The sequence below is a fragment of the Boleophthalmus pectinirostris genome, unplaced genomic scaffold (genome assembly GCF_026225935.1).
Source record: "Boleophthalmus pectinirostris isolate CB_2022bp ecotype Guang Dong unplaced genomic scaffold, ASM2622593v1 HiC_scaffold_11, whole genome shotgun sequence".
Classification (NCBI taxonomy): Eukaryota; Metazoa; Chordata; class Actinopteri; order Gobiiformes; family Gobiidae; genus Boleophthalmus; species Boleophthalmus pectinirostris.
The window spans coordinates 24,109,376-24,131,964 of record NW_026570994.1 but is presented as its reverse complement, the minus strand read 5'-3'; the positions used below and the strand labels follow the sequence as shown (position 1 = coordinate 24,131,964).

The following is a 22,589-nucleotide window of genomic DNA, read 5'->3' as shown; positions in this document are numbered from 1 at the left end:
GGTCTGGGTTCAGGTCTGGGTTCAGGTCTGGGTTCAGGTCTGGTTCAGGTTCATGGGTTCAGGTTCAGGTTCAGGTTTCAGGTCTGGGTTCAGGTCTGGGTTCAGGTCTGGGTTCAGGTCTGGGTTCAGGTCTGGGTCTGGGTTCAGGTCTCGGGTCGGGTCTGGGTTTCTGGGTTCTGGGTTCAGGTTCAGGTCTGGGTTTCGGGTTCAGGTTCAGGTTCAGGTCTGGGTTCAGGTTCAGGTCTGGGTTCAGGTCTGGGTTCAGGTCTGGGTTCAGGTTCTCACTCAGACCTGGGGGTTTGCTGCTTGGTCCATGATCTTCAGGAGCAGAGCCTGGTCCTGGTCCCGGACTTGGTCTTTAGAGTCTCCCAAACGATCCATGAGCCCAGGAAGGACTGGAACACAACACACACACACACAAATCAAACACACAACACACAACACACGACACACACACACACACACACACAACAGAAACAGAAACACAACAGGTCAGCAGATGTTGTGTAGATGTTGTGTAGGTGTTGTGTAATGTTGTGTAGATGTTGTGTAGGTGTTGTGTAGATGTTGTGTAGATGTTGTGTAGGTGTTGTGTAGGTGTTGTGTAGGTGTTGTGTAGATGTTGTGTAGGTGTTGTGTAGGTGTTGTGTAGATGTTGTGTAGATGTTGTGTAGATGTTGTGTAGGTGTTGTGTAGATGTTGTGAGTGTTGTGTTGTGTAGTGTTGTGTAGATGTGTTGTGTAGTGTGTGTAGGTGTTGTGTAGTGTTGTGTAGTGTGTGTGTGTAGATGTTGTGTAGTGTGTGTGTGGATGTTGTGTGATGTTGTGTGATGTGTTGTGTAGGTGTTGTGTAGATGTTGTGTATGTTGTGTATGTTGTGTAGAGTTGTGTGATGTTGTGTAGATGTTGTGTAGTGTGTTGTGTAGATGTTGTGTAGGTGTTGTGTAGGTGTTGTGTATGTTGTGTATGTTGTGTATGTTGTGTAGTGTTGTGTGATGTGTAGTGTGTGTGTGTTGTGTGTTGTGTATGTTGTGTGTTGTGTAGATGTTGTTGTGTAGGTGTTGTGTAGTGTTTGTGTAGATGTTGTGTAGATGTGTTGTGTATGTTGTGTAGTTGTGTGTGTGTGTATGTTGTGTAGTAGATGTTGTGTAGGTGTTGTGTAGATGTTGTGTAGATGTTGTGTAGTTGTGTGTGTGTTGTGTAGGTGTTGTGTAGATGTTGTGTAGGTGTTGTGTATGTTGTTGTGTAGATGTTGTGTAGTGTTGTGATGTTGTGTAGATGTTTGTGTAGGTGTTGTGTGGTGTGTTGTGTAGATGTTGTGTAGATGTTGTGTAGTGTTGTGTATGTTGTGTATGTTGTGTAGATGTTGTGTAGGTGTTGTGTAGGTGTTTGTGTAGGTGTTGTGTAGTGTTGTGTAGGTGTTGTGTAGGTTGTGTGTTGTGTGTATGTTGTGTATGTTGTGTATGTTGTGTAGGTGTTGTGTAGTGTTGTGTAGGTGTTGTGTAGGTGTTGTGTAGATGTTGTGTAGATGTTGTGTAGGTGTTGTGTAGGTGTTGTGTAGATGTTGTGTAGGTGTTGTGTAGGTGTTGTGTAGGTGTTGTGTAGGTGTTGTGTAGATGTTGTGTAGATGTTGTGTTTTTTGTGTTACCGGTGGCGACTTGAGTTCTGAAGGATTCCTGAAGACGAGAAACGAGAGCAGAGAGAATATCCATCCCCAAAAGAACCACCTGAAACACACACACAACAGTCTTTATAACACACACACACACACACACACACACACACACACACACACACACACACACACACACACACACACACACACACACTAAACCAGGACTAAACACTACACCAGTCCCAGGCTAAACCAGGACTAAAACTAAACCAGGTCTAAACCAGGTCTAAACCAGGAGGTCTAAACCAGGAGGTCTAAACCAGGTCTAAACCCGGACTAAACCACTAAACCAGGTCTAAACCAGGTCTAAACCAGGTCTAAACCAGGTCTAAACCCTAAACCAGGTCTAAAACCAGGACTAAACCAGGTCTAAACCAGGTCTAAACCAGGACTAAACCAGGACTAAACCAGGACTAAACCAGGTCTAAACCAGGAATAAACCAGGAATAAACCAGGTCTAAACCAGTGGCAGTAGTTCAGTTGGTGGAGCGTTCGCCCACTGATCTGAAGGTTGGTGGTTTGATTCCAGCTCTCAACATAAACATCTTAGGTTGAGCGGTCAGATCCACTGACCCACAGGTTGCTGGTGTGATTCCAGCTCCCACAGATGAATGCTGCTGTTGTGTCCTTGGGCAAGACACTTAACCCACCTTGCCCACAGTGTCTGTGTACACTGGTGTGTGAATTGGTGAGTGGTTCCTTGTTGTAAAGCGCTTTGAGTGCCTTGCTATAGAAAAATGTGACCATTTACCGTCTAAACCAGGTCTAAACCAGGTCTAAACCAGGTCTAAACCAGGTCTAAACCAGGTCTAAACCAGGTCTAAACCAGGTCTAAACCAGGTCTAAACCAGGTCTTAAACAGGACTCGAGTAAAGATTACAGGAGTCTCGTCTCTCAGTGTTTGTCATTCACAGGAGCAGGAGTCTCATGTGACCGAGCAGCAGCCAATCAGAGCTCAGCGTGTGAAACGAGGTCGAGTCTAATTTTACCGGCGCCTCGTTTCCTGTTCGTCCGGACACACTTCCTGTCCCACTCCAGAGACCGACCACGCTCCAGAAAAAACCCCAAACACTCCAGAAAAAACACAGAAACACTCCAGAAACCACACACACCAGGAACACACTCCAGGAAAACACACCTGGTCTAGACCTGGTTTAGACCTGGTTTAGACCTGGTCTAGACCTGGTTTAGACCTGGTTTAGACTTGGTTTAGTCCTGGTTTAGTCCTGGTTTAGTCCTGGTTTAGACCTGGTTTAGTCCTGGTTTAGTCCTCGTTTAGACCTGGTTTAGTCCTGGTTTAGTCCTGGTTTAGACCTGGTTTAGACCTGGTTTAGACCTGGTTTAGACCTGGTTTAGACCTGATTTAGACCTGGTTTAGACCTGATTTAGACCTGATTTAGACCTGGTTCAGATTGATTTAGGAGCATGTCTGTGGTCACGAGCTGAGGAAGAGGAGGAGGAGGAGGAGGAAGAGGAAGAGGAGGAGATTGAGGAAGTGTGGACAGATAATCGATGTTGAGCTGTGAAATTTCAGGTCAGACTCAGAGAAACGACAGAGACAAACAACAAGACAAACAGACAAACGACAGAAGCATAAATAAACCTGAAGGACCAAACACAAACTCAGACTCAGATCTGTTTAATGATCCTGATCTGTCCAGACAACTCACCCTTATGGACCAGATAATACTCCCTACGACTGTCCTGTCAATCATCACATCACTGTTGCACGGTTTTCCTCTTGTATAAAGCTGTGATTTTATACTTTATTACTTATTTTTCTATTTTATTTTGACTTAAATTCATAGTTCTGGAGCGGCAACAGAGGAACTACATTTCCCATGATCCTTTGCTCCATTTCAGAGCAGACGACAAGAAGAAATAACAGTTCTAACACTTTTAACTCTCAGTTCTTTGGATTAAATCTTGTTGAGGCATTTGACGAGGAAAAAGAAGCATTATTCACAATTTTGTTCACCTCCACAAAATATCGCAATAAATATCGTAGCGTGAGATTTGGATATCGTTACATCTCTAGTGGATCAATAAAGAATGTCTAAGTTTAAGTCTAATGATCTGAGGCATGGATCTGGACCATGAACCTCAGATCTCATCAAACTGTTTTCAATGATCTGTGCTCATTGGTGCGAAATCCCAAAAAATGTTTTTTTTTCTTCCACATGACTTCCTGAATACTGTCCCAGCCCCGCCCACTGTGTGACGTCAGAAAGGTGCAGTTCTGACCAATCAGAGTGAAGCTGGTGCTGGGGCGGAGCCAGCGTGGAACGAACGTTTAAACACTTTGACGGTTTAAAAATGTTAAATGTCATGAACCACACGGCCCCACAAAGTCACGACGACGTCACATCAGGTTTGGTCCAGATGAGTTCATGTGATGTTTGTATTTGACACTTATTTTAACATGAGAATAAATATCCTGATAAACACTGAATAATCATTTACAGAATATAAGAGACAAAAAGCAGGAGCAGTGTCAGTTACTGCACGACTCCTTTTATTTTATAATTTGTGAAGTTTGAGGGACTGGACACCAGCACATCCACAACAAGACACACATAATAAAATAAATATAAATAACTAAATATAAAACACACGACGCCTTATTTTAGTCTCATGATAAAAACAGAAGAGGAACAGACAAATCAGGTCAAAGACACATTTGAGCTCAATATTTGTCACACATAAATATTTCTTCATTAGAGTGAATATTGTCTCTGTCTGTTCTACTTTTGTCTGGACAAACATTAAAGTGATTTTTTTCAGTTTGACTCTGGAGATTTAAACTCTTTTCACTTTGTGGGGCAGAATTCTTCAGTTCTTATTATAAATGTTCAGACTCTTCACTCTGACGTCAACAGAACAGAACAGAACAGAACCGTCTGAAGTGCGTCTGTCTGAGCCGATGTTTGTTTTGGTTGGTTTGGCTCCGCCCCCACGCCACGGCGCTGCTCTGTGATTGGTCAGACTCTTGGGCCGTAAACATTTCAACTGAACAAGACGAAGACTCGACAAAAATCACAAGAGTTCAACTTTGTTTGGTTCTACAACTGTGACACAACAGAACTCCAAGGAACCAGGTAGACCTGATTTATAGACCTGGTTTAGACCTGGTTTAGTCCTTGTTTATTCCTGCTTTGGTCCTTCTTTAGTCTTGATTTGGCCCCTGGTTCAGTCCTTCTGTAGTCCTGGTTTCGTCTTGGTTCAGTCCTGGTTTAGTCCTGGTTTAGTCCTGGTTTAGTCCTGGTTCAGTCCTGGTTTAGTCCTGGTTCAGTCCTGGTTCAGTCCTGGTTTAGTCCTGGTTTAGTCCTGGTTCAGTCCTGGTTTAGTCCTGGTTCAGTCCTGGTTCAGTCCTGGTTCAGTCCTGGTTCAGTCCTGGTTCAGTCCTGGTTCAGTCCTGGTTCAGTCCTGGTCTTTTACCTTAAAGTTGTTGTCGTTGACCCAGGAGCAGACCACAGTGTCCATGATCCGGTCCATGGCGCTCTGGTCCAGTTCCAGACCCGGACTCTTCTGTGGGTCCAGGATCCGGTCTATGATCTCCAGTCCGGTCTGAGTCCTGGTCCCGGGGTCCTTCTGCATCACCAGGTCCAGCAGCCCCTCCACAGACGCCTCCACAGACGCCTCCTCCTTCTGCTCGTCCCTCTGCTCCTCCTCCTCCTGCTCCATCGCTCGGTCTGCGCACAGAACAAACGGAAAAAATAAATCATTCTAATTTACAATTTTAATATTTACGATTCAGTTCAGAGTTTCACATTTTAAACACGTCCAGAAGAATCGACAAAAAGACTCAAATCTGAAGTGAAAAACTGACACAAGAATCACGTTTCAGAACATTTTTGTGCAGATCTGAACCACAGGGCGACTCGGGGAGGGCATCTGACACATCCTCAACACACTCGGCTTCACCCTGAGCGGAGGCAGGTGCAGCTGAGACTGACAGGTGAGACTGACAGGTGCATCTGATGGAGCTGTCAGGTGCAGATGTTTACGGTTCAGATCTGTGGCTCCTGGAACTTTCCACAGCAAACAAAAACAGACACAAAGTTCAGACTCTTCAGTCACCAGAAGTGAACGAAGTCCTGTTTAGTTTAGTCCTGGTTTAGTCCTGGTTCAGTCCTGGTTCAGTCCTGGTTCAGTCCTGGTTCAGTCCTGGTTAGTCCTGGTTCAGTCCTGGTTTAGTCCTGTTTAGTCCTGGTTTAGTCCTGTTTAGTCCTGGGTTTAGTCCTGGTGGTTAGTCCTAGTCCTGGTTTCAGTCCTGGTTTAGTCCTGGTTTAGTCCTTGTTCAGTCCTGGTTTAAACCTGGTTTAGTCCTGGTTTCAGTCCTGGTTCAGTCCTGGTTCAGTTCCTGGTTTAGTCCTGGTTTTAGTCCTGGTTCAGTCCTGGTTTAGTCCTGGTTTAGTCCTGTTTAGTCCTGGTTCAGTCCTGGTTCAGTCCTGGTTCTAGTCCTGGTTCAGTCCTGGTTCAGTCCTGGTTCAGTCCTGGTTCAGTCCTGGTTAGTCCTGGTTCAGTTCAGTCCTGGTTCAGTCCTGGTTTAGTCCTGGTTCAGTCCTGGTTTAGTCCTGTTTTAGTCCTGGTTCAGTCCTGGTTCAGTCCTGGTTTAGTCCTGGTTCAGTCCTGGTTTAAACCTGGTTTAGTCCTGTTAAACTAACACAGTTGTTTCTAAAAGTGGAGCTGGTGTTTAACCCAAAGACGTGAGTGAGATTAAAATAAATTTTGTCTGAACCTGAGTTTCATCTGAGAGGATTTTGAACCAGAACATTCATGAACGAGAAGGAGAAACATCTGAGGAGCACGAGTTTGTTGAGTTCTGAGTTTGTTCTAGAGCAGGAGTCTCCAACCTGCAGCTCCACCTCCTCACGAGTCACTCACCAGGGAGTTTCTCATTTACTTTTGTCCTGAATAAATCAAATCTGATGAATTTTAATCCTTTTCCCATCAGTTTGATCCTGAACATTGTTCAGTGATAAAACGATAATGTTTATTTTAAACTGTGGGAATAAAACTGTTCCTCATCTGAGACCGAAGCTCTGAGATTTACTCAAGATCTCATCCTTCTCTTCTTCTGACTCGGGTGTGTGTTCTTCTGACTCGGGTGTGTGTTCTTCTGACTCGGGTGTGTGTTCTTCTGACACGGGTGTGTGTTCTTCTGACTCGGGTGTGTGTTCTTCTGACTCGGGTGTGTGTTCTTCTGACTCGGGTGTGTGTTCTTCTGACACAGGTGTGTGTGTGTGTGTGTTCTTCTGACTCAGGGGTGTGTGTTCTTCTGACACGGGTGTGTGTTCTTCTGACTCGGGTGTGTGTTCTTCTGACTCGGGTGTGTGTTCTTCTGACTCGGGTGTGTGTTCTTCTGACTCGGGTGTGTGTTCTTCTGACTCAGGTGTGTGTTCTTCTGACTCGGGTGTGTGTTCTTCTGACTCGGGTGTGTGTTCTTCTGACTCAGGTGTGTGTTCTTCTGACTCGGGTGTGTGTTCTTCTGACTCGGGTGTGTGTTCTTCTGACTCGGGTGTGTGTTCTTCTGACTCAGGTGTGTGTTCTTCTGACTCAGGTGTGTGTTCTTCTGACTCAGGTGTGTGTTCTTCTGACTCAGGTGTGTGTTCTTCTGACACAGGTGTGTGTTCTTCTGACTCAGGTGTGTGTTCTTCTGACTCAGGTGTGTGTTCTTCTGACTCAGGTGTGTGTTCTTCTGACACAGGTGTGTGTTCTTCTGACTCGGGTGTGTGTTCTTCTGACACAGGTGTGTGTTCTTCTGACTCGGGTGTGTGTTCTTCTGACACAGGTGTGTGTTCTTCTTACACGGGTGTGTGTTCTTCTGACACGGGTGTGTGTTCTTCTGACTCGGGTGTGTGTTCTTCTGACTCAGTGTGTGTTTTCTGACAGGTGTGTGTTCTTCTGACTCTGACTCGGGTGTGTGTTCTTCTGACTCGGGTGTGTGTTCTTCTGACACAGGTGTGTGTTCTTCTGACACAGGTGTGTGTTCTTCTGACTCGGGTGTGTGTTCTTCTGACACAGGTGTGTGTTCTTCTGACTGTGTGTGTCTTCTGACTCGGGTGTGTGTTCTTCTGACTCAGGTGTGTGTTCTTCTGACTCAGGTGTGTGTTCTTCTGACTCGGGTGTGTGTTCTTCTGACACAGGTGTGTGTTCTTCTGACTCGGGTGTGTGTTCTTCTGACTCGGGTGTGTGATGTTTGTGCTGACCTTTTAACTGTTTCTTTAGATGTTCTTGCAGATGGAGATAAAATCATCCTGACAGTGAGTCTGGTCCTGACCAGGTTTGTTTCTGCAGTGACTCAGGTCACTTCTGGTCGGTCACGTTGGTAAAACTGAGGTTTTGATGAACCTGGATTGGCCAAATAAGTCAAACTTTACCTTTAACCTTAACTCGCTTCATGAAAAACTCCCAGGTTTCCTTTTCCAGATGATTCTACTGAAGCTGTGTGGAGTTTAAAAACACAGTGGAGCACCACATGATGACATCACAAGGTGGGACAGAGTGTTTTCAGTTATAAATGTGCAGGTTTGTGAGTTTAAACGTGTGAATGAAACAAAACAAAAGTCCAGGTGTGTGACACAAACCTGTAGTTGTGAGTCAGACTCTGAGGTTCAGGACGACGTTTCTTTCAGATCCACAGTTTAAATGTGACGTTTGAGTTTTTATTTGTTGTTTCTTGGTGAGAGTTTGGACGAGGAAGAGGAGGAAGAGGAGGAAGAGGAGGAAGAGGAGGAAGAGGAGGAAGAGGAGATCAGGGGGAGGAGCTCCGCACGATGAAGAGACTGTGAACACGTCATGGTCCAAACTGAGATTCTGTTAAAATAAAGAAAATAATCTGAGTTTAGAAACATTAAAGTTTGAGAATTTAAATGTAAAAACAGAGATTATAAATATTGAGATCAAACACAGAGCCGCTGTGTGTGTGTGTGTGTGTGTGTGTGTGTGTGTGTGTGTGTGTGTGTGTGTGTGTGTGTGTGTGTGTGTGTGTGTGTGTGTGTGTTGTGTGTGTGTGTGTTTGTGTGTGTGTGTGTGTGTGTGTGTGTGTGTGTTGTTTGTGTGTGTTGTGTGTGTTGTGTGTGTGTGTGTGTGTGTGTTGTGTGTGTGTGTGTGTGTGTGTGTGTGTGTGTTGTGTGTGTGTGTGTGTGTGTGTGTGTGTGTGTTGTGTGTGTGTGTGTGTTTGTGTGTGTGTGTGTGTGTGTGTGTGTGTGTGTGTGTGTGTGTGTGTGTGTGTGTGTTGTGTGTGTGTTGTGTGTGTGTGTGTGTGTGTGTGTGTGTGTGTGTGTTGTGTGTGTGTGTGTGTGTTGTGTGTGTGTGTGTGTGTGTGTGTGTTTGTGTGTGTGTTTGTACAGATAAATTTAAAATACATTAAAATCACATTTACACAAATATCAGTGTTTAGAATCAGAATCATGTGGAGAAAAAAATTATTTTAATTAAACAAACATGAAAATTTCAAACTGACAGAAAAAACTAAATAAAACCACAATAATCATACAGTAATAAACCAGGACTAAACCAGGACTAAACCAGGACTAAACCAGGACTAAACCAGGACTAAACCAGGACTAAAACCAAACTAAACTAAACCAGGACTAAACCAGGGACTAAACAGGACTAAACCAGGACTAAACCAGGACTAAACCAGGACTAAACCAGGACTAAACCAGGACTAAACCAGGTCTAAACCAGGTCTTAAACCAGGACTAAACCAGGACTAAACCAGGACTCTCTAAACAAAAACACCAGGACTAAACCAGGACTAACCAGGACTAAACCAGGACTAAACCAGGTCTAAACCAGGACTAAACCAGGTCTAAACCAGGACTCTAAACCAGGACTAAAACTAAACCAGGACTAAACCAGGACTAAACCAGGTTCTAAACCAGGTCTAAACCAGGACTAAACTAAAGGACTAAACCAGGTCTAAACCAGGTCTAAACAGGACTAAACCAGGACTAAACCAGGTCTAAACACCAGGACTAAAACAGGACTAAACCAGGACTAAACCAGGACTAAACCAGGTCTAAACCAGGACTAAACCAGGTCTAAACCAGGACTAAACCAGGACTAAACCAGGTCTAATCAAGCCCCGGGTTAGGGGGCAGGACAGGTCTGTTCTCTCGAGGTCTTTTCTCGGCATAAACATGATTTCGTTTATATTTCGTTTTATTTTAAATCATATTTTCAGTTAAAGGCGCTAAACTGAAGCTAAAGGCTAAATTAGCACGATGATTGGCGGTGCACGCGCGGCTGCTGACGCCGCTGATTGGCTGATCATTGATCCGTTATCGATCCGGATGCCCTCCCCAGAATCCTCCCAGAATCTCACCCAATCTGCGCCTTTTTCTGCGTCTTTTTCTTCGGGTTTGGTCCTGAACGCTCCGCAGACGCTCCCGACACGCTCCAGAGACGCTCCCGAGACGCTCCTGAGACGCTCCTGAGACGCGCCGCACAGTCTGGATTTACGGCATGTTTCAGAAGACGCAGGGGTTTTTACGGCACGTTTCAGTAGATTCGGGTTTTTACGGCATGTTTCAGGAGCCTCGGCTTCAGGACGGACACCAGGCGCGACCCCGCGGCGACAAAAGGCGAAGCGGATTCATGCAGATGTGCGAAACAAAAACTAAACCAAATAAACAGGAACTAAACCAGGACTAAACCAGAATAAACCAGGACTAAACTAGGAACAACCAGAACTAAACCAGGTCTAACCAGAACTAAACCAGAACTAACCAGGACTGAAACCAGAACCTAAACAGAACTAAACCAAAACCAGGACTGAACCAGGACTAAACAGGTCTAAACAGACTAAACCAGGACTAACCAGAACTAAACCAGATAAACCAGGAACTAAACCAGAACTAAACCAGGACTAAACCAGGACTAAACCAGAGACTTAAACCAGACTAAACCAGAACTAAACCAGGACTAAACCAGAACTAAACCAGGTCTAAACCAGGTAAACCCTAAACAGGACTAAACCAGGACTAAACCAGACTAAACCAGGACTAAACCAGACTAAACCAGTTAAACCAGGTCTAATCCAGGTCTCAGTCCTCTGCTCCTCTTCTCTTCTGTTGTGTCAGGTGCAGATGACAGGTGCCTGTTCAGAGCACCTGTCCCTCTGACTCTGCTCCTGACACAGACCCAGACCTGGACCCAGACCTGGACTCAGACCTGGACTCAGACCTGGACTCAGACTTTGCACAAACTCATTTCTAAAGTTTAAATTGAAAAGTTAGAAGTTTATTTTTTATTATTTCTTTTTTGGTGATGATGTCGACTAAAACGATTCACTTCGTGGTCGACGGTCGACAGGAAACGGCCGAGTTTGGACCCGACTGCTCCGACGCCGAGGTCAAAGGTCACGACACTTTTATTTATGTTTCATGTTTTACTAAAATCTGGAGGCGACGAGTTTGAGTTTAGACCTGGTTTAGTCCTGGTTTAGTCCTGGTTTAGACCTGGTTTAAGACCTGGTTAGACCTGGTTTAGTTCCTGGTTTGTTAGACCTGGTTTAGACCTGGTTTACCCTGGTTAGTCCTGGTTTAGACCTGGTTTAGTCCCTGGTTTAGAGTCCTGGTTTCCTGGTTTAGTCCTGGTTTAGACCTGGTTTAGTCCTGGTTTAGTCCTGGTTTTAGACCTGGTTTAGACCTGGTTTAGTCCTGGTTTAGAGTCCTGGTTTAGACCTGGTTTAGTCCTGGTTTAGTTTTACCTGGTTTAGTCCTGGTTTAGACCTGGTTTAGTCCCTGGTTTAGTCCTGGTTTAGACCTGGTTTAGACCTGGTTAGACCTGGTTTAGACCTGGTTTAGTCCTGGTTTAGTCCTGGTTTAGACCTGGTTTAGTCCTGGTTAGTCCAAGTCCTGGGTGGTCTGGTTTAGTCCTTTGGTTTAGTCCTGGTTTAGAAGAACCCCAGTCTTGAGTCCTTGGTTAAAGAACCTGTCCTTTAGTCTTGGTCCAGTCCTGGTCAGTCCCGGTCCACTGGTCCAGTCCTGGTCCAGTCCTGGTCCAGTCCTGGTCCAGTCCTGGTCCAGTCCTGGTCCAGTCCTGGTTGTCCAGTCCTGGTCAGTCCTGGTCCAGTCCTGGTCCAGTCCTGGTCCAGTCCTGGTCCAGTCCTGGTCCAGTCCTGGTCCAGTCCTGGTCCAGTCCTGGTCTAGTCTTGGTCCAGTCCTGGTCCAGTCCTGGTCCAGTCCTGGTCCAGTCCTGGTCCAGTCCTGGTCCAGTCCTGGTCTAGTCGTGGTCTTGTTCTCAGACTTGTTCCTGGCGGCGGCTGAAGTTGGTCCTGAAAACATCCTGAAGCTCTTCAGCTCCGACGGTCGAGTCCTGAAGATCTGCTCCAACCTCCAAGAGAACGACCAGAGCTCCTCCTACAGGCTCCAGCTCGCCTCTGACCCCCGTGAGACCAAGACCAGGACCAGGACCAGGACTAAACCAGGACTAAACCACCAGAGCGCCCCCTACAGGCTCCAGCTCGCCTCCCACCCCTGTGAGACCAAGACCAGGACTAAACCAGGACTAAACCAGGACTAAACCACCAGAGCGCCCCCTACAGGCTGCAGCTCGCCTCCCACCCCTGTGAGACCAAGACCAGGACCAGGACTAAACCAGGACTAAACCAGGACTAAACCACCAGAGCGCCCCTACAGGCTCCAGCTCGCCTCCCACCCCTGTGAGACCAAGACCAGGACCAGGACCAGGACTAAACCAGGACTAAACACACCAGAGCGCCCCCTACAGGCTCCAGCTCGCCTCCCACCCCTGTGAGACCAAGACCAGGACCAGGACCAGGACTAAACCAGGACTAAACCACCAGAGCGCCCCCTACAGGCTCCAGCTCGCCTCCCACCCCTGTGAGACCAAGACCAGGACCAGGACCAGGACTAAACCAGGACTAAACCAGAACCAGGACTGAAACAGGACTAAACCAGGACTGAACCACATCTGGTCCGTGTCTGGGTCTGGTCCAGGTCTAGTTCTGGGTTCTGGTCCAGGTCCTGGTTTAGTTCTGTGCTGGTCCTGATGTTGCAGGCGTTGCCGTGCCGACACAGCTGGTTGCCATGGAGACGAGGCTGCAGCAGCTGGAGGCTCGAGTGATGGAGCTGAGCCGAAGTCCAGACCTGATCCAAGACCTGGACCGAGACGTGGAGGGATTCAAGACCAAACTACAGGTACAAGTACAAGTACTACGAATACTACTACTACTACTACTACTAGAGGTACAAGTACAAGTACTATGAATACTACAAATACTACGAATACTAGTACTACTACTACTACTACTACTACTACTACTACATATACTACATATACTACTATAGGTACTTTTACTGCAAATACTACATATACTACTAGTACTAGTACTACTGATACTACTTCAGATAAATATATTATAAATACTTTCTGTACATTTGTGTCAAACTGAATCTCGATCGATTCAGAATAAATTCAACTTTTGATCTGAATTTCATCGTTTCTTTTCCACATCAACAAAACAAAGTGTTTTTATGAACATTTATTCACCAAATTAAACACAAATATTTAAATATACATTTGTAAACGAGCTCAGGTCGACTCGAGTCTGAACGTCTGAGATCAGGAAAAACGTTCAGAGTTTTTAAAGTTCAGTGTTGAGTTTAAAGTGACGAGTGAAGTGGTTCTGATCCAGGTCCAGGTCCTGGACCGAGGTCACATGATCCAAACATCTCCAGGAGCGGCTCCGAGCGGCTCCGAGGACATTTTTACATTTGGAAAAATATAAAACGTCAGAAAAACTGAACGTCCTGGATCAGACCTGGTCCAGTCCTGTTTTAGTCCTGTTTTAGTCCTGGTCCAGTCCTGTTTTAGTCCTGGTCCAGTCCTGGTCCAGTCCTGGTCCTGGTCCAGTCCTGGTCCTGGTCCAGTCCTGGTCCAGTCCTGGTCCAGTCCTGGTCCAGTCCTGGTCCAGTCCTGGTCCAGTCCTGGTCCAGTCCTGTTTTAGTCCAGTCCTGGTCCAGTCCAGTCCTGGTCCAGTCCTGGTCCTGGTCCAGTCCTGGTCCAGTCCTGGTCCAGTCCTGGTCCAGTCCTGGTTCAGTTCTGTTTGTTCTTCAGACGGTGGAGCACTTGAGCTGGTTGGGTTTGTTCAGAGACACAGAGACGTTCATCCAGAAAACCAGAGCCAGACTCATGAGCGCGCACGAGGGGCCCGGGAGCGCGCACGAGGGGCCCGGGAGCGCGCACACGAGGGGCCGGGAGCGCGCACGAGGGGCCCGGGAGCGCGCACGAGGAGCGTCAGAGAGTCCGGAGCGCCTTTCTCAACATGAGGTTCTTCTAACCCCACCACACTCTGGTCTGTGTCTGTGTCTGTGTCTGTGTCTGTGTCTCTGTGTCTGTGTCGTCTGTGTCTGTGTCTCTGTGTCTCTGTGTCTGTGTCTCTGTGTCTGTGTCTGTGTCTGTGTCTCTGTGTCTGTGTCTCTGTGTCTGTGTCTCTGTGTCTCTGTGTCTGTGTCTCTGTGTCTGTGTCTGTGTCTGTGTCTGTGTCTGTGTCTGTGTGTGTGTCTGTGTCTGTGTCTGTGTCTGTGTCTGTGTCTGTGTGTCTGTGTCTCTGTGTCTGTGTCTGTGTCTGTGTCTCTGTGTCTGTGTCTCTGTGTCTGTGTCTGTGTGTCTGTGTCTGTGCTCTGTGTCTCTGTGTCTCTGTGTCTGTGTCTGTGTCTGTGTCTGTGTCTCTGGTGTGTCTGTGTCTCTGTGTCTGTGTCTGTGTCTGTGTCTGTGTGTCTCTGTGTGTCTCTGTGTGTCTGTGTCTGTCTGTCTCTGTGTGTCTCTGTGTCTGTGTCTGTCTGTGTCTGTGTCTCTGTGTCTGTGTCTGTGTCTCTGTGTCTGTGTCTGTGTGTCTGTGTCTGTGTCTGTGTCTCTGTGTCTCTGTGTCTGTGTCTGTCTGTGTCTGTGTCTCTGTCTGCAGCTCGTCCACACACTCGGGGCTGTGGCGCTAACACGAGGCACTGCTCCGTCTAAAGGCCTGTTCATATTTCGCACCAGGTTTATTTGTTTCCTCGTCGATAATCAAGAAAAAAAAAGGATGGTTTTGAGCGACAGATGGAGGAAAAGGAGATAAAATAGAAACATGTGAACGACACGACGCTCAGGGACGAGAAAGACACAAACGACGACATTTTACTCAACGGAAATCAGTGTAGAAAAAGTCTGGAGGAAATCTCCACAACAAGTTTACAAAAGACAAAAGAGTCACCAAAAAATTAAATAAAGAGCAGTAAAAGCGAGGGGCGGGTCCAGGGGGCGGGTCCAGGGGGGATCCAGGGGGAGGGTCCAGGGGGCGGTCCAGGGGGCGGGCCCAGGGGGGGTCCAGGGGAGGATCCAGGGGCGGGTCCAGGGGCGGGTCCAGGGGGCGGGTCCAGGGGGCGGATCCAGGGGGCGGTCCAGGGGGCGGGTCCAGGGGGCGGATCCAGGGGCGGGGCGGGTCCAGGGGCGGGTCCAGGGGCGGGGAAGTTCAGCAGCAGAACATCTTTTGAAGTATCAGCGTCAGAGCCCAAAGTTCTTCTGAAATATGAATCGGCCTTTAGACTTTCATCTGACCATAAAGACCTGACTGACCTGAGCTGGGCTGTTAAAACTGTTTTGTCTGTGTTTGTTTTGTGTTTGTGGACGTGTTTGCTGTGTGTCTCCATGGTAACCGCTGAACATTCCACCATAGACACACATGTATGTCACTGCAGAGGATCTGTAAAAAAGTTCTGTAAAGTTTTTTTTCCCTCTTGTGCCGCCGTAGCTCCCTGCAGGTGAGCGAAGACGTCCGAGAACATCTCAAGACTCCAATGTTTGACAACTGGTGAGTACAGGACCAAACCAGGACCAAACCAGGACTAAACCAGGACTAAACCAGGACCAAACCAGGACCAAACCAGGACCAAACCAGGACCGAACCAGGACCGAACCAGGACCAAACCAGGAACGAACCAGGATTAAACCAGGACTAAACCAAGACTACAGCAGGACTGAACCAGGACTAAACCAGGTCTAATCCAGCCCTTCCTTTTGTTGTTTTTCATGTGTTCAATTTTGGTTTTGTGATTAAATCTTTTTGTTTTTTTATTTATTTAATGTATTTGTGGCTGTGTGAGTCCTTGCTCCTGATTGGTGGACTGTGTTCCCACCTGTCTCTGATTGGCTGCTGTGTTTTGTCCTCTGATTGGTGCATTGATCTCCCGCCCAACCAATCCCCTGTCACCCCTGCTTTCTCCTCTGTTTCAGGAAGTGATGATTTGTAGTTTTTGTGGGTTTGTAGTTTATTTGGTAATTTTACGAGTTTATTTTGTGTAAATCTGGTTTTGTTGTTTTGTCCCAGTTCAGATTTGAGCTTTTCATTAAATTACAATTTTATTTACATATTTTAACATCTTGGTTTTTGAGGGGTTTTTCCTCTGACCTGGTCCAGTCCTGGTCCTGATCCAGGTCCTGGTCCTGGTCCAGTCCTGGGCTCTGGTTCGGTCTCAGTCTTGGTTTAGTCTTAATCCTGGTCTCTGGCCTTAGTTCTGGCTTTAGTCTTGGTCTTAGTACCGGTGTCTGCTCCGGTCTAAGCCTTGGTCCTGCTCTCTGGTCTGATCTAAGTCTTGGTCTCGGTCTGGTTTAAGTCTTGGTCTTGGTTTCTGGTCCAGTCTAAGTTTTAGTCCTGGTCTCTGATCTGGTCTAAGTTTTGGTCCTGGTGTCTGGTCTCTGGTCTAAGTCCTGGTCCTGGTCTTGGTCTGGGTCTAGGCAGTGGGAGGAGGCAGAGATGTTGGTCCTGATTTAGTCCTGGTCTTGGTCTCTGGTCTGGTCTAAGTCTTGGTCCTGGTCTGGGTCTTGGTCTAGGCAGTGGGAGGAGGCAGAGATGTTGGTCCTGATCCAGACCATGTTCGAGGACTTGGACTTGGTGTCCGAGTTCCAGATGGAGACCAGAGTCCTGCAGAACTTCCTCCTGGAGGTTCACGCGCACTACAACCACATCTCCTTCCACAACTTCCACCACTGCTTCTGCGTCACTCAGATGGTACGAGTACTACAAATACTACAAATACTACTACTACTACAACAAATACGACTACTACTACTACTGCAAATACTACAACAAATACTACAAACAATACAACTACAACCACATCTCCTTCCACAGTTGCTTCTGCATCACACAGATGGTACCACAACTTTTACTACAAATACTACAAGTACTACTAATACTACTACTGCAAATAGTACAAAAACTACTTCTACTGCAAATACTTTTGGTCCTGCGTCAGATTCTTCGGTGTCTGTGGTTCAGGGGTGGAGTTCGTGGGCGGGAGGTTGTTGGTTTGAGTCCCACAGGTTCAGGTGGATCTGGACTGAGCCTCGTTTCCAGTCGCACCAGAATCTTTGACCAAACTGTTTTAATAAAGTTCATTTTAGACGTTAAAAGTGAGAATCGAACCCAGAACCTCAGAACAGACGGATCCAGACCTCTGTGTTTGTGCCTCTGAGCCACACACTGCAGGTCGTGTCTGGTTCTTAGTCACATTACTGGATTCTGGGACAGTTTGATGTTTTCTTCTCACGTTTGGAGACTCGAGTTCAGGTCCTTGTGGTTCAGGTCAGACTCAGGTCCACAGGTTCTGGGTTCAGATCCTTCTTCTCCACAGTCGTCATTATAAAACCAAAACTCAATATTTCACGAGCACAGAACATGATCCTGGATTTGAACCCACAACCTGAGTCCAGCAGGAGCCTCAGTCTGAGCAGATGAACCCAGAACCACAAGGTCACAGGTTCAAGTCTCAGTCAGAAGGATTTAGACTCAAACTTCTACTGCTGTTACACACTGTGATGTCACTTCCTGTAGACGTTACACTCTGTGATGTCACTTCCTGTAGACGTTACACTCTGTGATGTCACTTCCTGTAGACGTTACATGTTGTGATGTCACTTCCTGTAGACGTTACATGTTGTGATGTCACTTCCTGTAGACGTTACATGTCTGTGATGTCACTTCCTGTAGATGTTACATGTTGTGATGTCACTTCCTGTAGACGTTACATGTTGTGATGTCACTTCCTGTAGACGTTACATGTTGTGATGTCACTTCCTGTAGACGTTACATGTTGTGATGTCACTTCCTGTAGATGTTACATGTTGTGATGTCACTTCCTGTAGACGTTACATGTTGTGATGTCACTTCCTGTAGACGTTACATGTTGTGATGTCACTTCCTGTAGACGTTACATGTTGTGATGTCACTTCCTGTAGATGTTACATGTTGTGATGTCACTTCCTGTGGATGTTACATGTTGTGATGTCACTTCCTGTAGACGTTACACTCTGTGATGTCACTTCCTGTAGATGTACGGTCTGATGTGGCTGACCGAGCTCCGGACCAAACTGAGCCGGACCGACCTCCTCATCATGTTGACGTCTGCTCTCTGCCACGACCTGGACCACCCCGGGTACAACAACGTCTACCAGGTCTGGACCGGGACTGGGACTAGACCAGGACTAAACCAGGTCTAAACCCGGTCTGTTTGTTGTTTCAGATCAACGCTCAGACAGATTTGGCTCTGAGATACAACGACATTTCACCTTTAGAAAATCATCACTGCGCTGTGGCCTTCAGCATCATCTCCAAGGTGAGACCTGGTCTAGACCTGGTCTAGACCTGATCTAGACCTGGTCTAGACCTGGTTTAGTCCTGGTCCAGTCCTGGTTCAGTCCTGTTTTTTTCTTGTTTTTCAGCCCGACTGTAACATCCTGAAGAATGTGACGTCTGAACAATACAAACTGATCAGAGCCGGAATGATCAAGTGAGAAACACACAACACACACACACACACACACACACACACACACACACACACACACACACACACACACAACTACATAAACAACACACATACAGAGTTTCTGTAAAATAAACCACATTCAACTGTCAAAAAGAATCAGGTGTGTTCAGGTGTGTGTTTGTGTGTGTTTGTGTGTGTTTGCAGGTGTGTGTTGTGTTTGCAGAAGTAGTTAATGTGTGTGTTGTGTCTCTGCAGGTGTACTCAGTGTGTGTGTGTGTGTGTGTGTGTGTGTGTGTGTTGTGCGTCGGCAGGTGCATCCTGGCCACAGACATGGCTCGTCACAACGAAATCCTGAATAAATTTCGGGCGATTCAGCCGACGTTCGACTTCAACAACAAAGAACATAAAGAAGTGGTAAAACATCAGAGTCTCTCACTTGTACAGCACATGTTCATTATGTCTGAGGACAGTGTGTGTGTGTGTGTGTGTGTGTGTGTGTGTGTGTGTGTGTGTGTGTGTGTGTGTGTGTGTGTGTGTGTGTGTGTGTGTGTGTGTGTGTGTGTGTGTGTGTGTGTGTGTGTGTGTGTGTGTTGTGTGTGTGTGTGTGTGTGTGTGTGTGTGTGTGTGTGTGTGTGTGTGTGTGTGTGTGTGTGTGTGTGTGTGTGTGTGTGTGTGTGTGTGTGTGTGTGTGTGTGTGTGTGTGTGTGTGTGTGTGTGTGTGTGTGTGTGTGTGTGTGTGTGTGTGTTGTGTGTGTGTGTGTGTGTGTGTGTGTGTGTGTGTGTGTGTTGTGTGTGTGTGTGTGTGTGTGTGTGTGTGTGTGTGTGTGTGTGTGTGTGTGTGTGTGTGTGTGTGTGTGTGTGTGTGTGTGTGTGTGTGTGTGTGTGTGTGTGTGTGTGTGTGTGTGTGTGTGTGTGTGTGTGTGTGTGTGTGTGTGTGTGTGTGTGTGTGTGTGTGTGTGTGTGTGTGTGTGTGTGTGTGTGTGTGTGTGTGTGTGTGTGTGTGTGTGTGTGTGTTGTGTGTGTGTGTGTTGTGTGTGTGTGTGTGTTGTGCGTCTGTAGTTGATGAAGATCATGGTGAAGGTCAGTGACATTTCCAACGAGGCTCGACCGATGTCTGTGGCTGAACCTTGGTTAGATCGTCTCCTCCAGGAGTTCTTCAACCAGGTACCTGCTCCTGTCACTCACCTGTCACTCACCTGTCACTCACCTGCTCCTGCCTCCTCCTGTCACTCACCTGTCTGCTCCTGTCACTCACCTGTCTGCTCCTGTCACTCACCTGTCTGCTCCTGTCACTCACCTGCCTGCTCCTGTCACTCACCTGTCTGCTCCTGTCACTCACCTGCTCACCTGCCTGCTCCTGTCACTCACCTCCTGCTCCTGTCACTCACCTGTCTGCTCCTGTCACTCACCTGTCTGCTCCTGCTCCTGTCACTCACCTGCCTCCTCCTGCCTGCTCCTCCTCCTGATCGTCTTCATGTTGTTGTGATGTTTCAGCTCCTCCTCCTGATCGTCTTCATGTCGTTGTGATGTTTCAGCTCCTCCTCCTGATCGTCTTCATGTTGTCGTGATGTTTGTCGCTCCTCCTCCTGATGTCTTCATGTTGTTGTCCTCTCTCCTGATCGTCTTCATGTTGTTGTGATGTTTCAGCTCCTCCTCCTGATCGTCTTCATGTTGTTGTGATGTTTCAGCTCCTCCTCCTGATCTGTCTTCATGTTGTCGTGATGTTTCAGCTCCTCCTCCTGATCGTCTTCATGTTGTCGTGATGTTTCAGCTCCTCCTCCTGATCGTCTTCATGTTGTTGTGATGTTTCAGCTCCTCCTCCTGATCGTCTTCATGTTGTTGTGATGTTTCTGCTCCTCCTCCTGATCGTCTTCATGTTGTTGTGATGTTTCAGCTCCTCCTCCTGATCGTCTTCATGTTGTTGTGATGTTTCAGCTCCTCCTCCTGATCGTCTTCATGTTGTCGTGATGTTTCTGCTCCTCCTCCTGATGTCTTCAATGTCTGCTCCTCCTCCTGATCGTCTTCATGTTGTTGTATGTTTCAGCTCCTCCTCCTGATCGTCTTCATGTTGTTGTGATGTTTCGTCCTCCTCCTGATCGTTTTCATGTCGTTGTGATGTTTCAGCTCCTCCTCCTGATCGTCTCCTCGTCTTCATGTCGTTGTGATGTTTCAGCTCCTCCTCCTGATCGTCTTCATGTTGTTGTGATGTTTCAGCTCCTCCTCCTGATCGTCTTCATGTTGTCGTGATGTTTCAGCTCCTCCTCCTGATCGTCTTCATGTTGTTGTGATGTTTCTGCTCCTCCTCCTGATCGTCTTCATGTTGTCGTGATGTTTCAGCTCCTCCTCCTGATCGTCTTCATGTCGTTGTGATGTTTCAGCTCCTCCTCCTGATCGTCTTCATGTTGTTGTGATGTTTCAGCTCCTCCTCCTGATCGTCTTCATGTCGTTGTGATGTTTCAGCTCCTCCTCCTGATCGTCTTCATGTCGTTGTGATGTTTCAGCTCCTCCTCCTGATCGTCTTCATGTTGTTGTGATGTTTCTCCTCCTCCTGATCGTCTTCATGTCGTTGTGATGTTTCAGCTCCTCCTCCTGATCGTCTTCATGTTGTTGTGATGTTCGCTCCTCCTCTGATGTCTTCATGTCGTGTGATGTTTCAGCTCCTCCTCCTGATCGTCTTCATGTCGTTGTGATGTTTCAGCTCCTCCTCCTGATGTCTTCATGTCGTGTGATGTTTCAGCTCCTCCTCCTGATCGTCTTCATGTTGTGATGTTTCAGCTCCTCTCTGATCGTCTTCATGTTGTTGTGATGTTTCAGCTCCTCCTCCTGATCGTCTTCATGTGTGTGATGTTTCAGCTCCTCCTCCTGATCGTCTTCATGTCGTTGTGATGTTTCAGCTCCTCCTCCTGATGTCTTCTGATGTTCAGCTCCTCCTCTGATCGTCTTCATGTCGTTGTGATGTTTCTGCTCCTCCTCCTGATCGTCTTCATGTTGTTGTGATGTTTCAGCTCCTCCTCCTGATCGTCTTCATGTCGTTGTGATGTTTCTGCTCCTCCTCCTGATCGTCTTCATGTCGTTGTGATGTTTCAGCTCCTCCTCCTGATCGTCTTCATGTCGTTGTGATGTTTCAGCTCCTCCTCCTGATCGTCTGTCGTGATGTTTCAGCTCCTCCTCTGATCGTCTCATGTTGTGTGATGTTTCAGCTCCTCCTCCTGATCGTCTTCATTCATGTTTCGCTCCTCCTCCTGTCGTGATGTTTCAGCTCCTCCTCCTGATCGTCTTCATGTCGTTGTGATGTTTCAGCTCCTCCTCCTGATCGTCTTCATGTCGTTGTGATGTTTCAGCTCCTCCTCCTGATCGTCTTCGTGTCGTTGTGATGTTTCAGAGCGACCTGGAGAAACGTCGTGGTTTACCCGTGACTCCGTTCATGGACAGAGACAAAGTTTCCAAACCTTCGTCTCAAACCAACTTCATCAGATTCGTTCTTCTTCCTCTTTTCTTGGAGCTCATCAAACTCTTCCCGTCGCTGCAGGTAAAACTCTCCTCCTCAGACGTTCCTCCAGGTTCTTCTTCTTCTTCTTCTTCTTCTTGTGTCCGCAGCAGCACATCCTGGAGCCGGTGCGTCGAGCTCTGGAATATTACGGAGAACTGGAGAAGAAGGATCTGCAGGACGTTCAGACCTGAAACACAGCACCACGTTAAAGCCACACTGCGGAACTTTACTCCAAACAACACACTCATGGAGTAAAAGGAGATGTGTTAGTTTTGTTTGTTTGTTTGTTTTTGTGGTTGTTGATTTTGGTTTTACTCGCTCGCGTCTCCACAAACCCGACTCCTCTCTGCTCCCGTTTCCATGGAAATGTTGTTCCTTTGCCTTTAAAATACTCCAGACTTTGGCATTAAACTCCTCCGTCTGCGTGAAGAATGTTCTGACGTGTGGCTTTAACTTTGTTTCCATGGAGTCGTGTTGATGAAACTTCAAAACTGGATTTAAATGATTGATTTATGTTTTTTTGTTCTTCATGAAACTTTTTGCCAGATTTAATAAAGATTTCAGTTTGTTCCAAATGTTTTTTTTTTTATTATTAAATATTTTCACATTTCTACTTTTCCTGCATTATTTGAAAGTTTTTGTCA

At 46.9% G+C, this 22,589-nt stretch overlaps 2 protein-coding genes across 2 annotated transcripts in view; one reads left to right on the top strand and one right to left on the bottom strand.

Moving 5' to 3' along the window:
* LOC110164033 (CLIP-associating protein 1-A-like) overlaps positions 1-10,273 on the bottom strand; it is a 57,901-nt gene extending 47,628 nt beyond the window's left edge. The window contains exons 1-5 of the mRNA XM_055163983.1: positions 10,010-10,273; positions 8,265-8,493; positions 5,113-5,366; positions 1,648-1,726; positions 293-395 (exon numbers count right to left, since the gene is read on the bottom strand). Of these exons, the coding sequence (XP_055019958.1) occupies positions 293-395; positions 1,648-1,726; positions 5,113-5,358 (428 nt within the window). The 5' untranslated portion in view covers positions 5,359-5,366; positions 8,265-8,493; positions 10,010-10,273. The remainder of the gene's footprint in view (positions 1-292; positions 396-1,647; positions 1,727-5,112; positions 5,367-8,264; positions 8,494-10,009) is intronic.
* A 3,580-nt stretch (positions 10,274-13,853) lies between these two features.
* LOC110164032 (high affinity cGMP-specific 3',5'-cyclic phosphodiesterase 9A-like) lies at positions 13,854-22,136 on the top strand. The gene is made up of 10 exons (XM_020929044.2): positions 13,854-13,980; positions 15,440-15,499; positions 16,519-16,696; positions 18,019-18,141; positions 18,210-18,302; positions 18,409-18,476; positions 18,767-18,869; positions 19,515-19,619; positions 21,838-21,984; positions 22,053-22,136. Exons 1-10 carry the CDS (start codon positions 13,976-13,978, stop codon positions 22,134-22,136), a joined length of 966 nt encoding a protein of 321 aa, XP_020784703.2. The 5' UTR covers positions 13,854-13,975.
* The last annotated feature ends 453 nt before the right edge of the window (positions 22,137-22,589 follow it).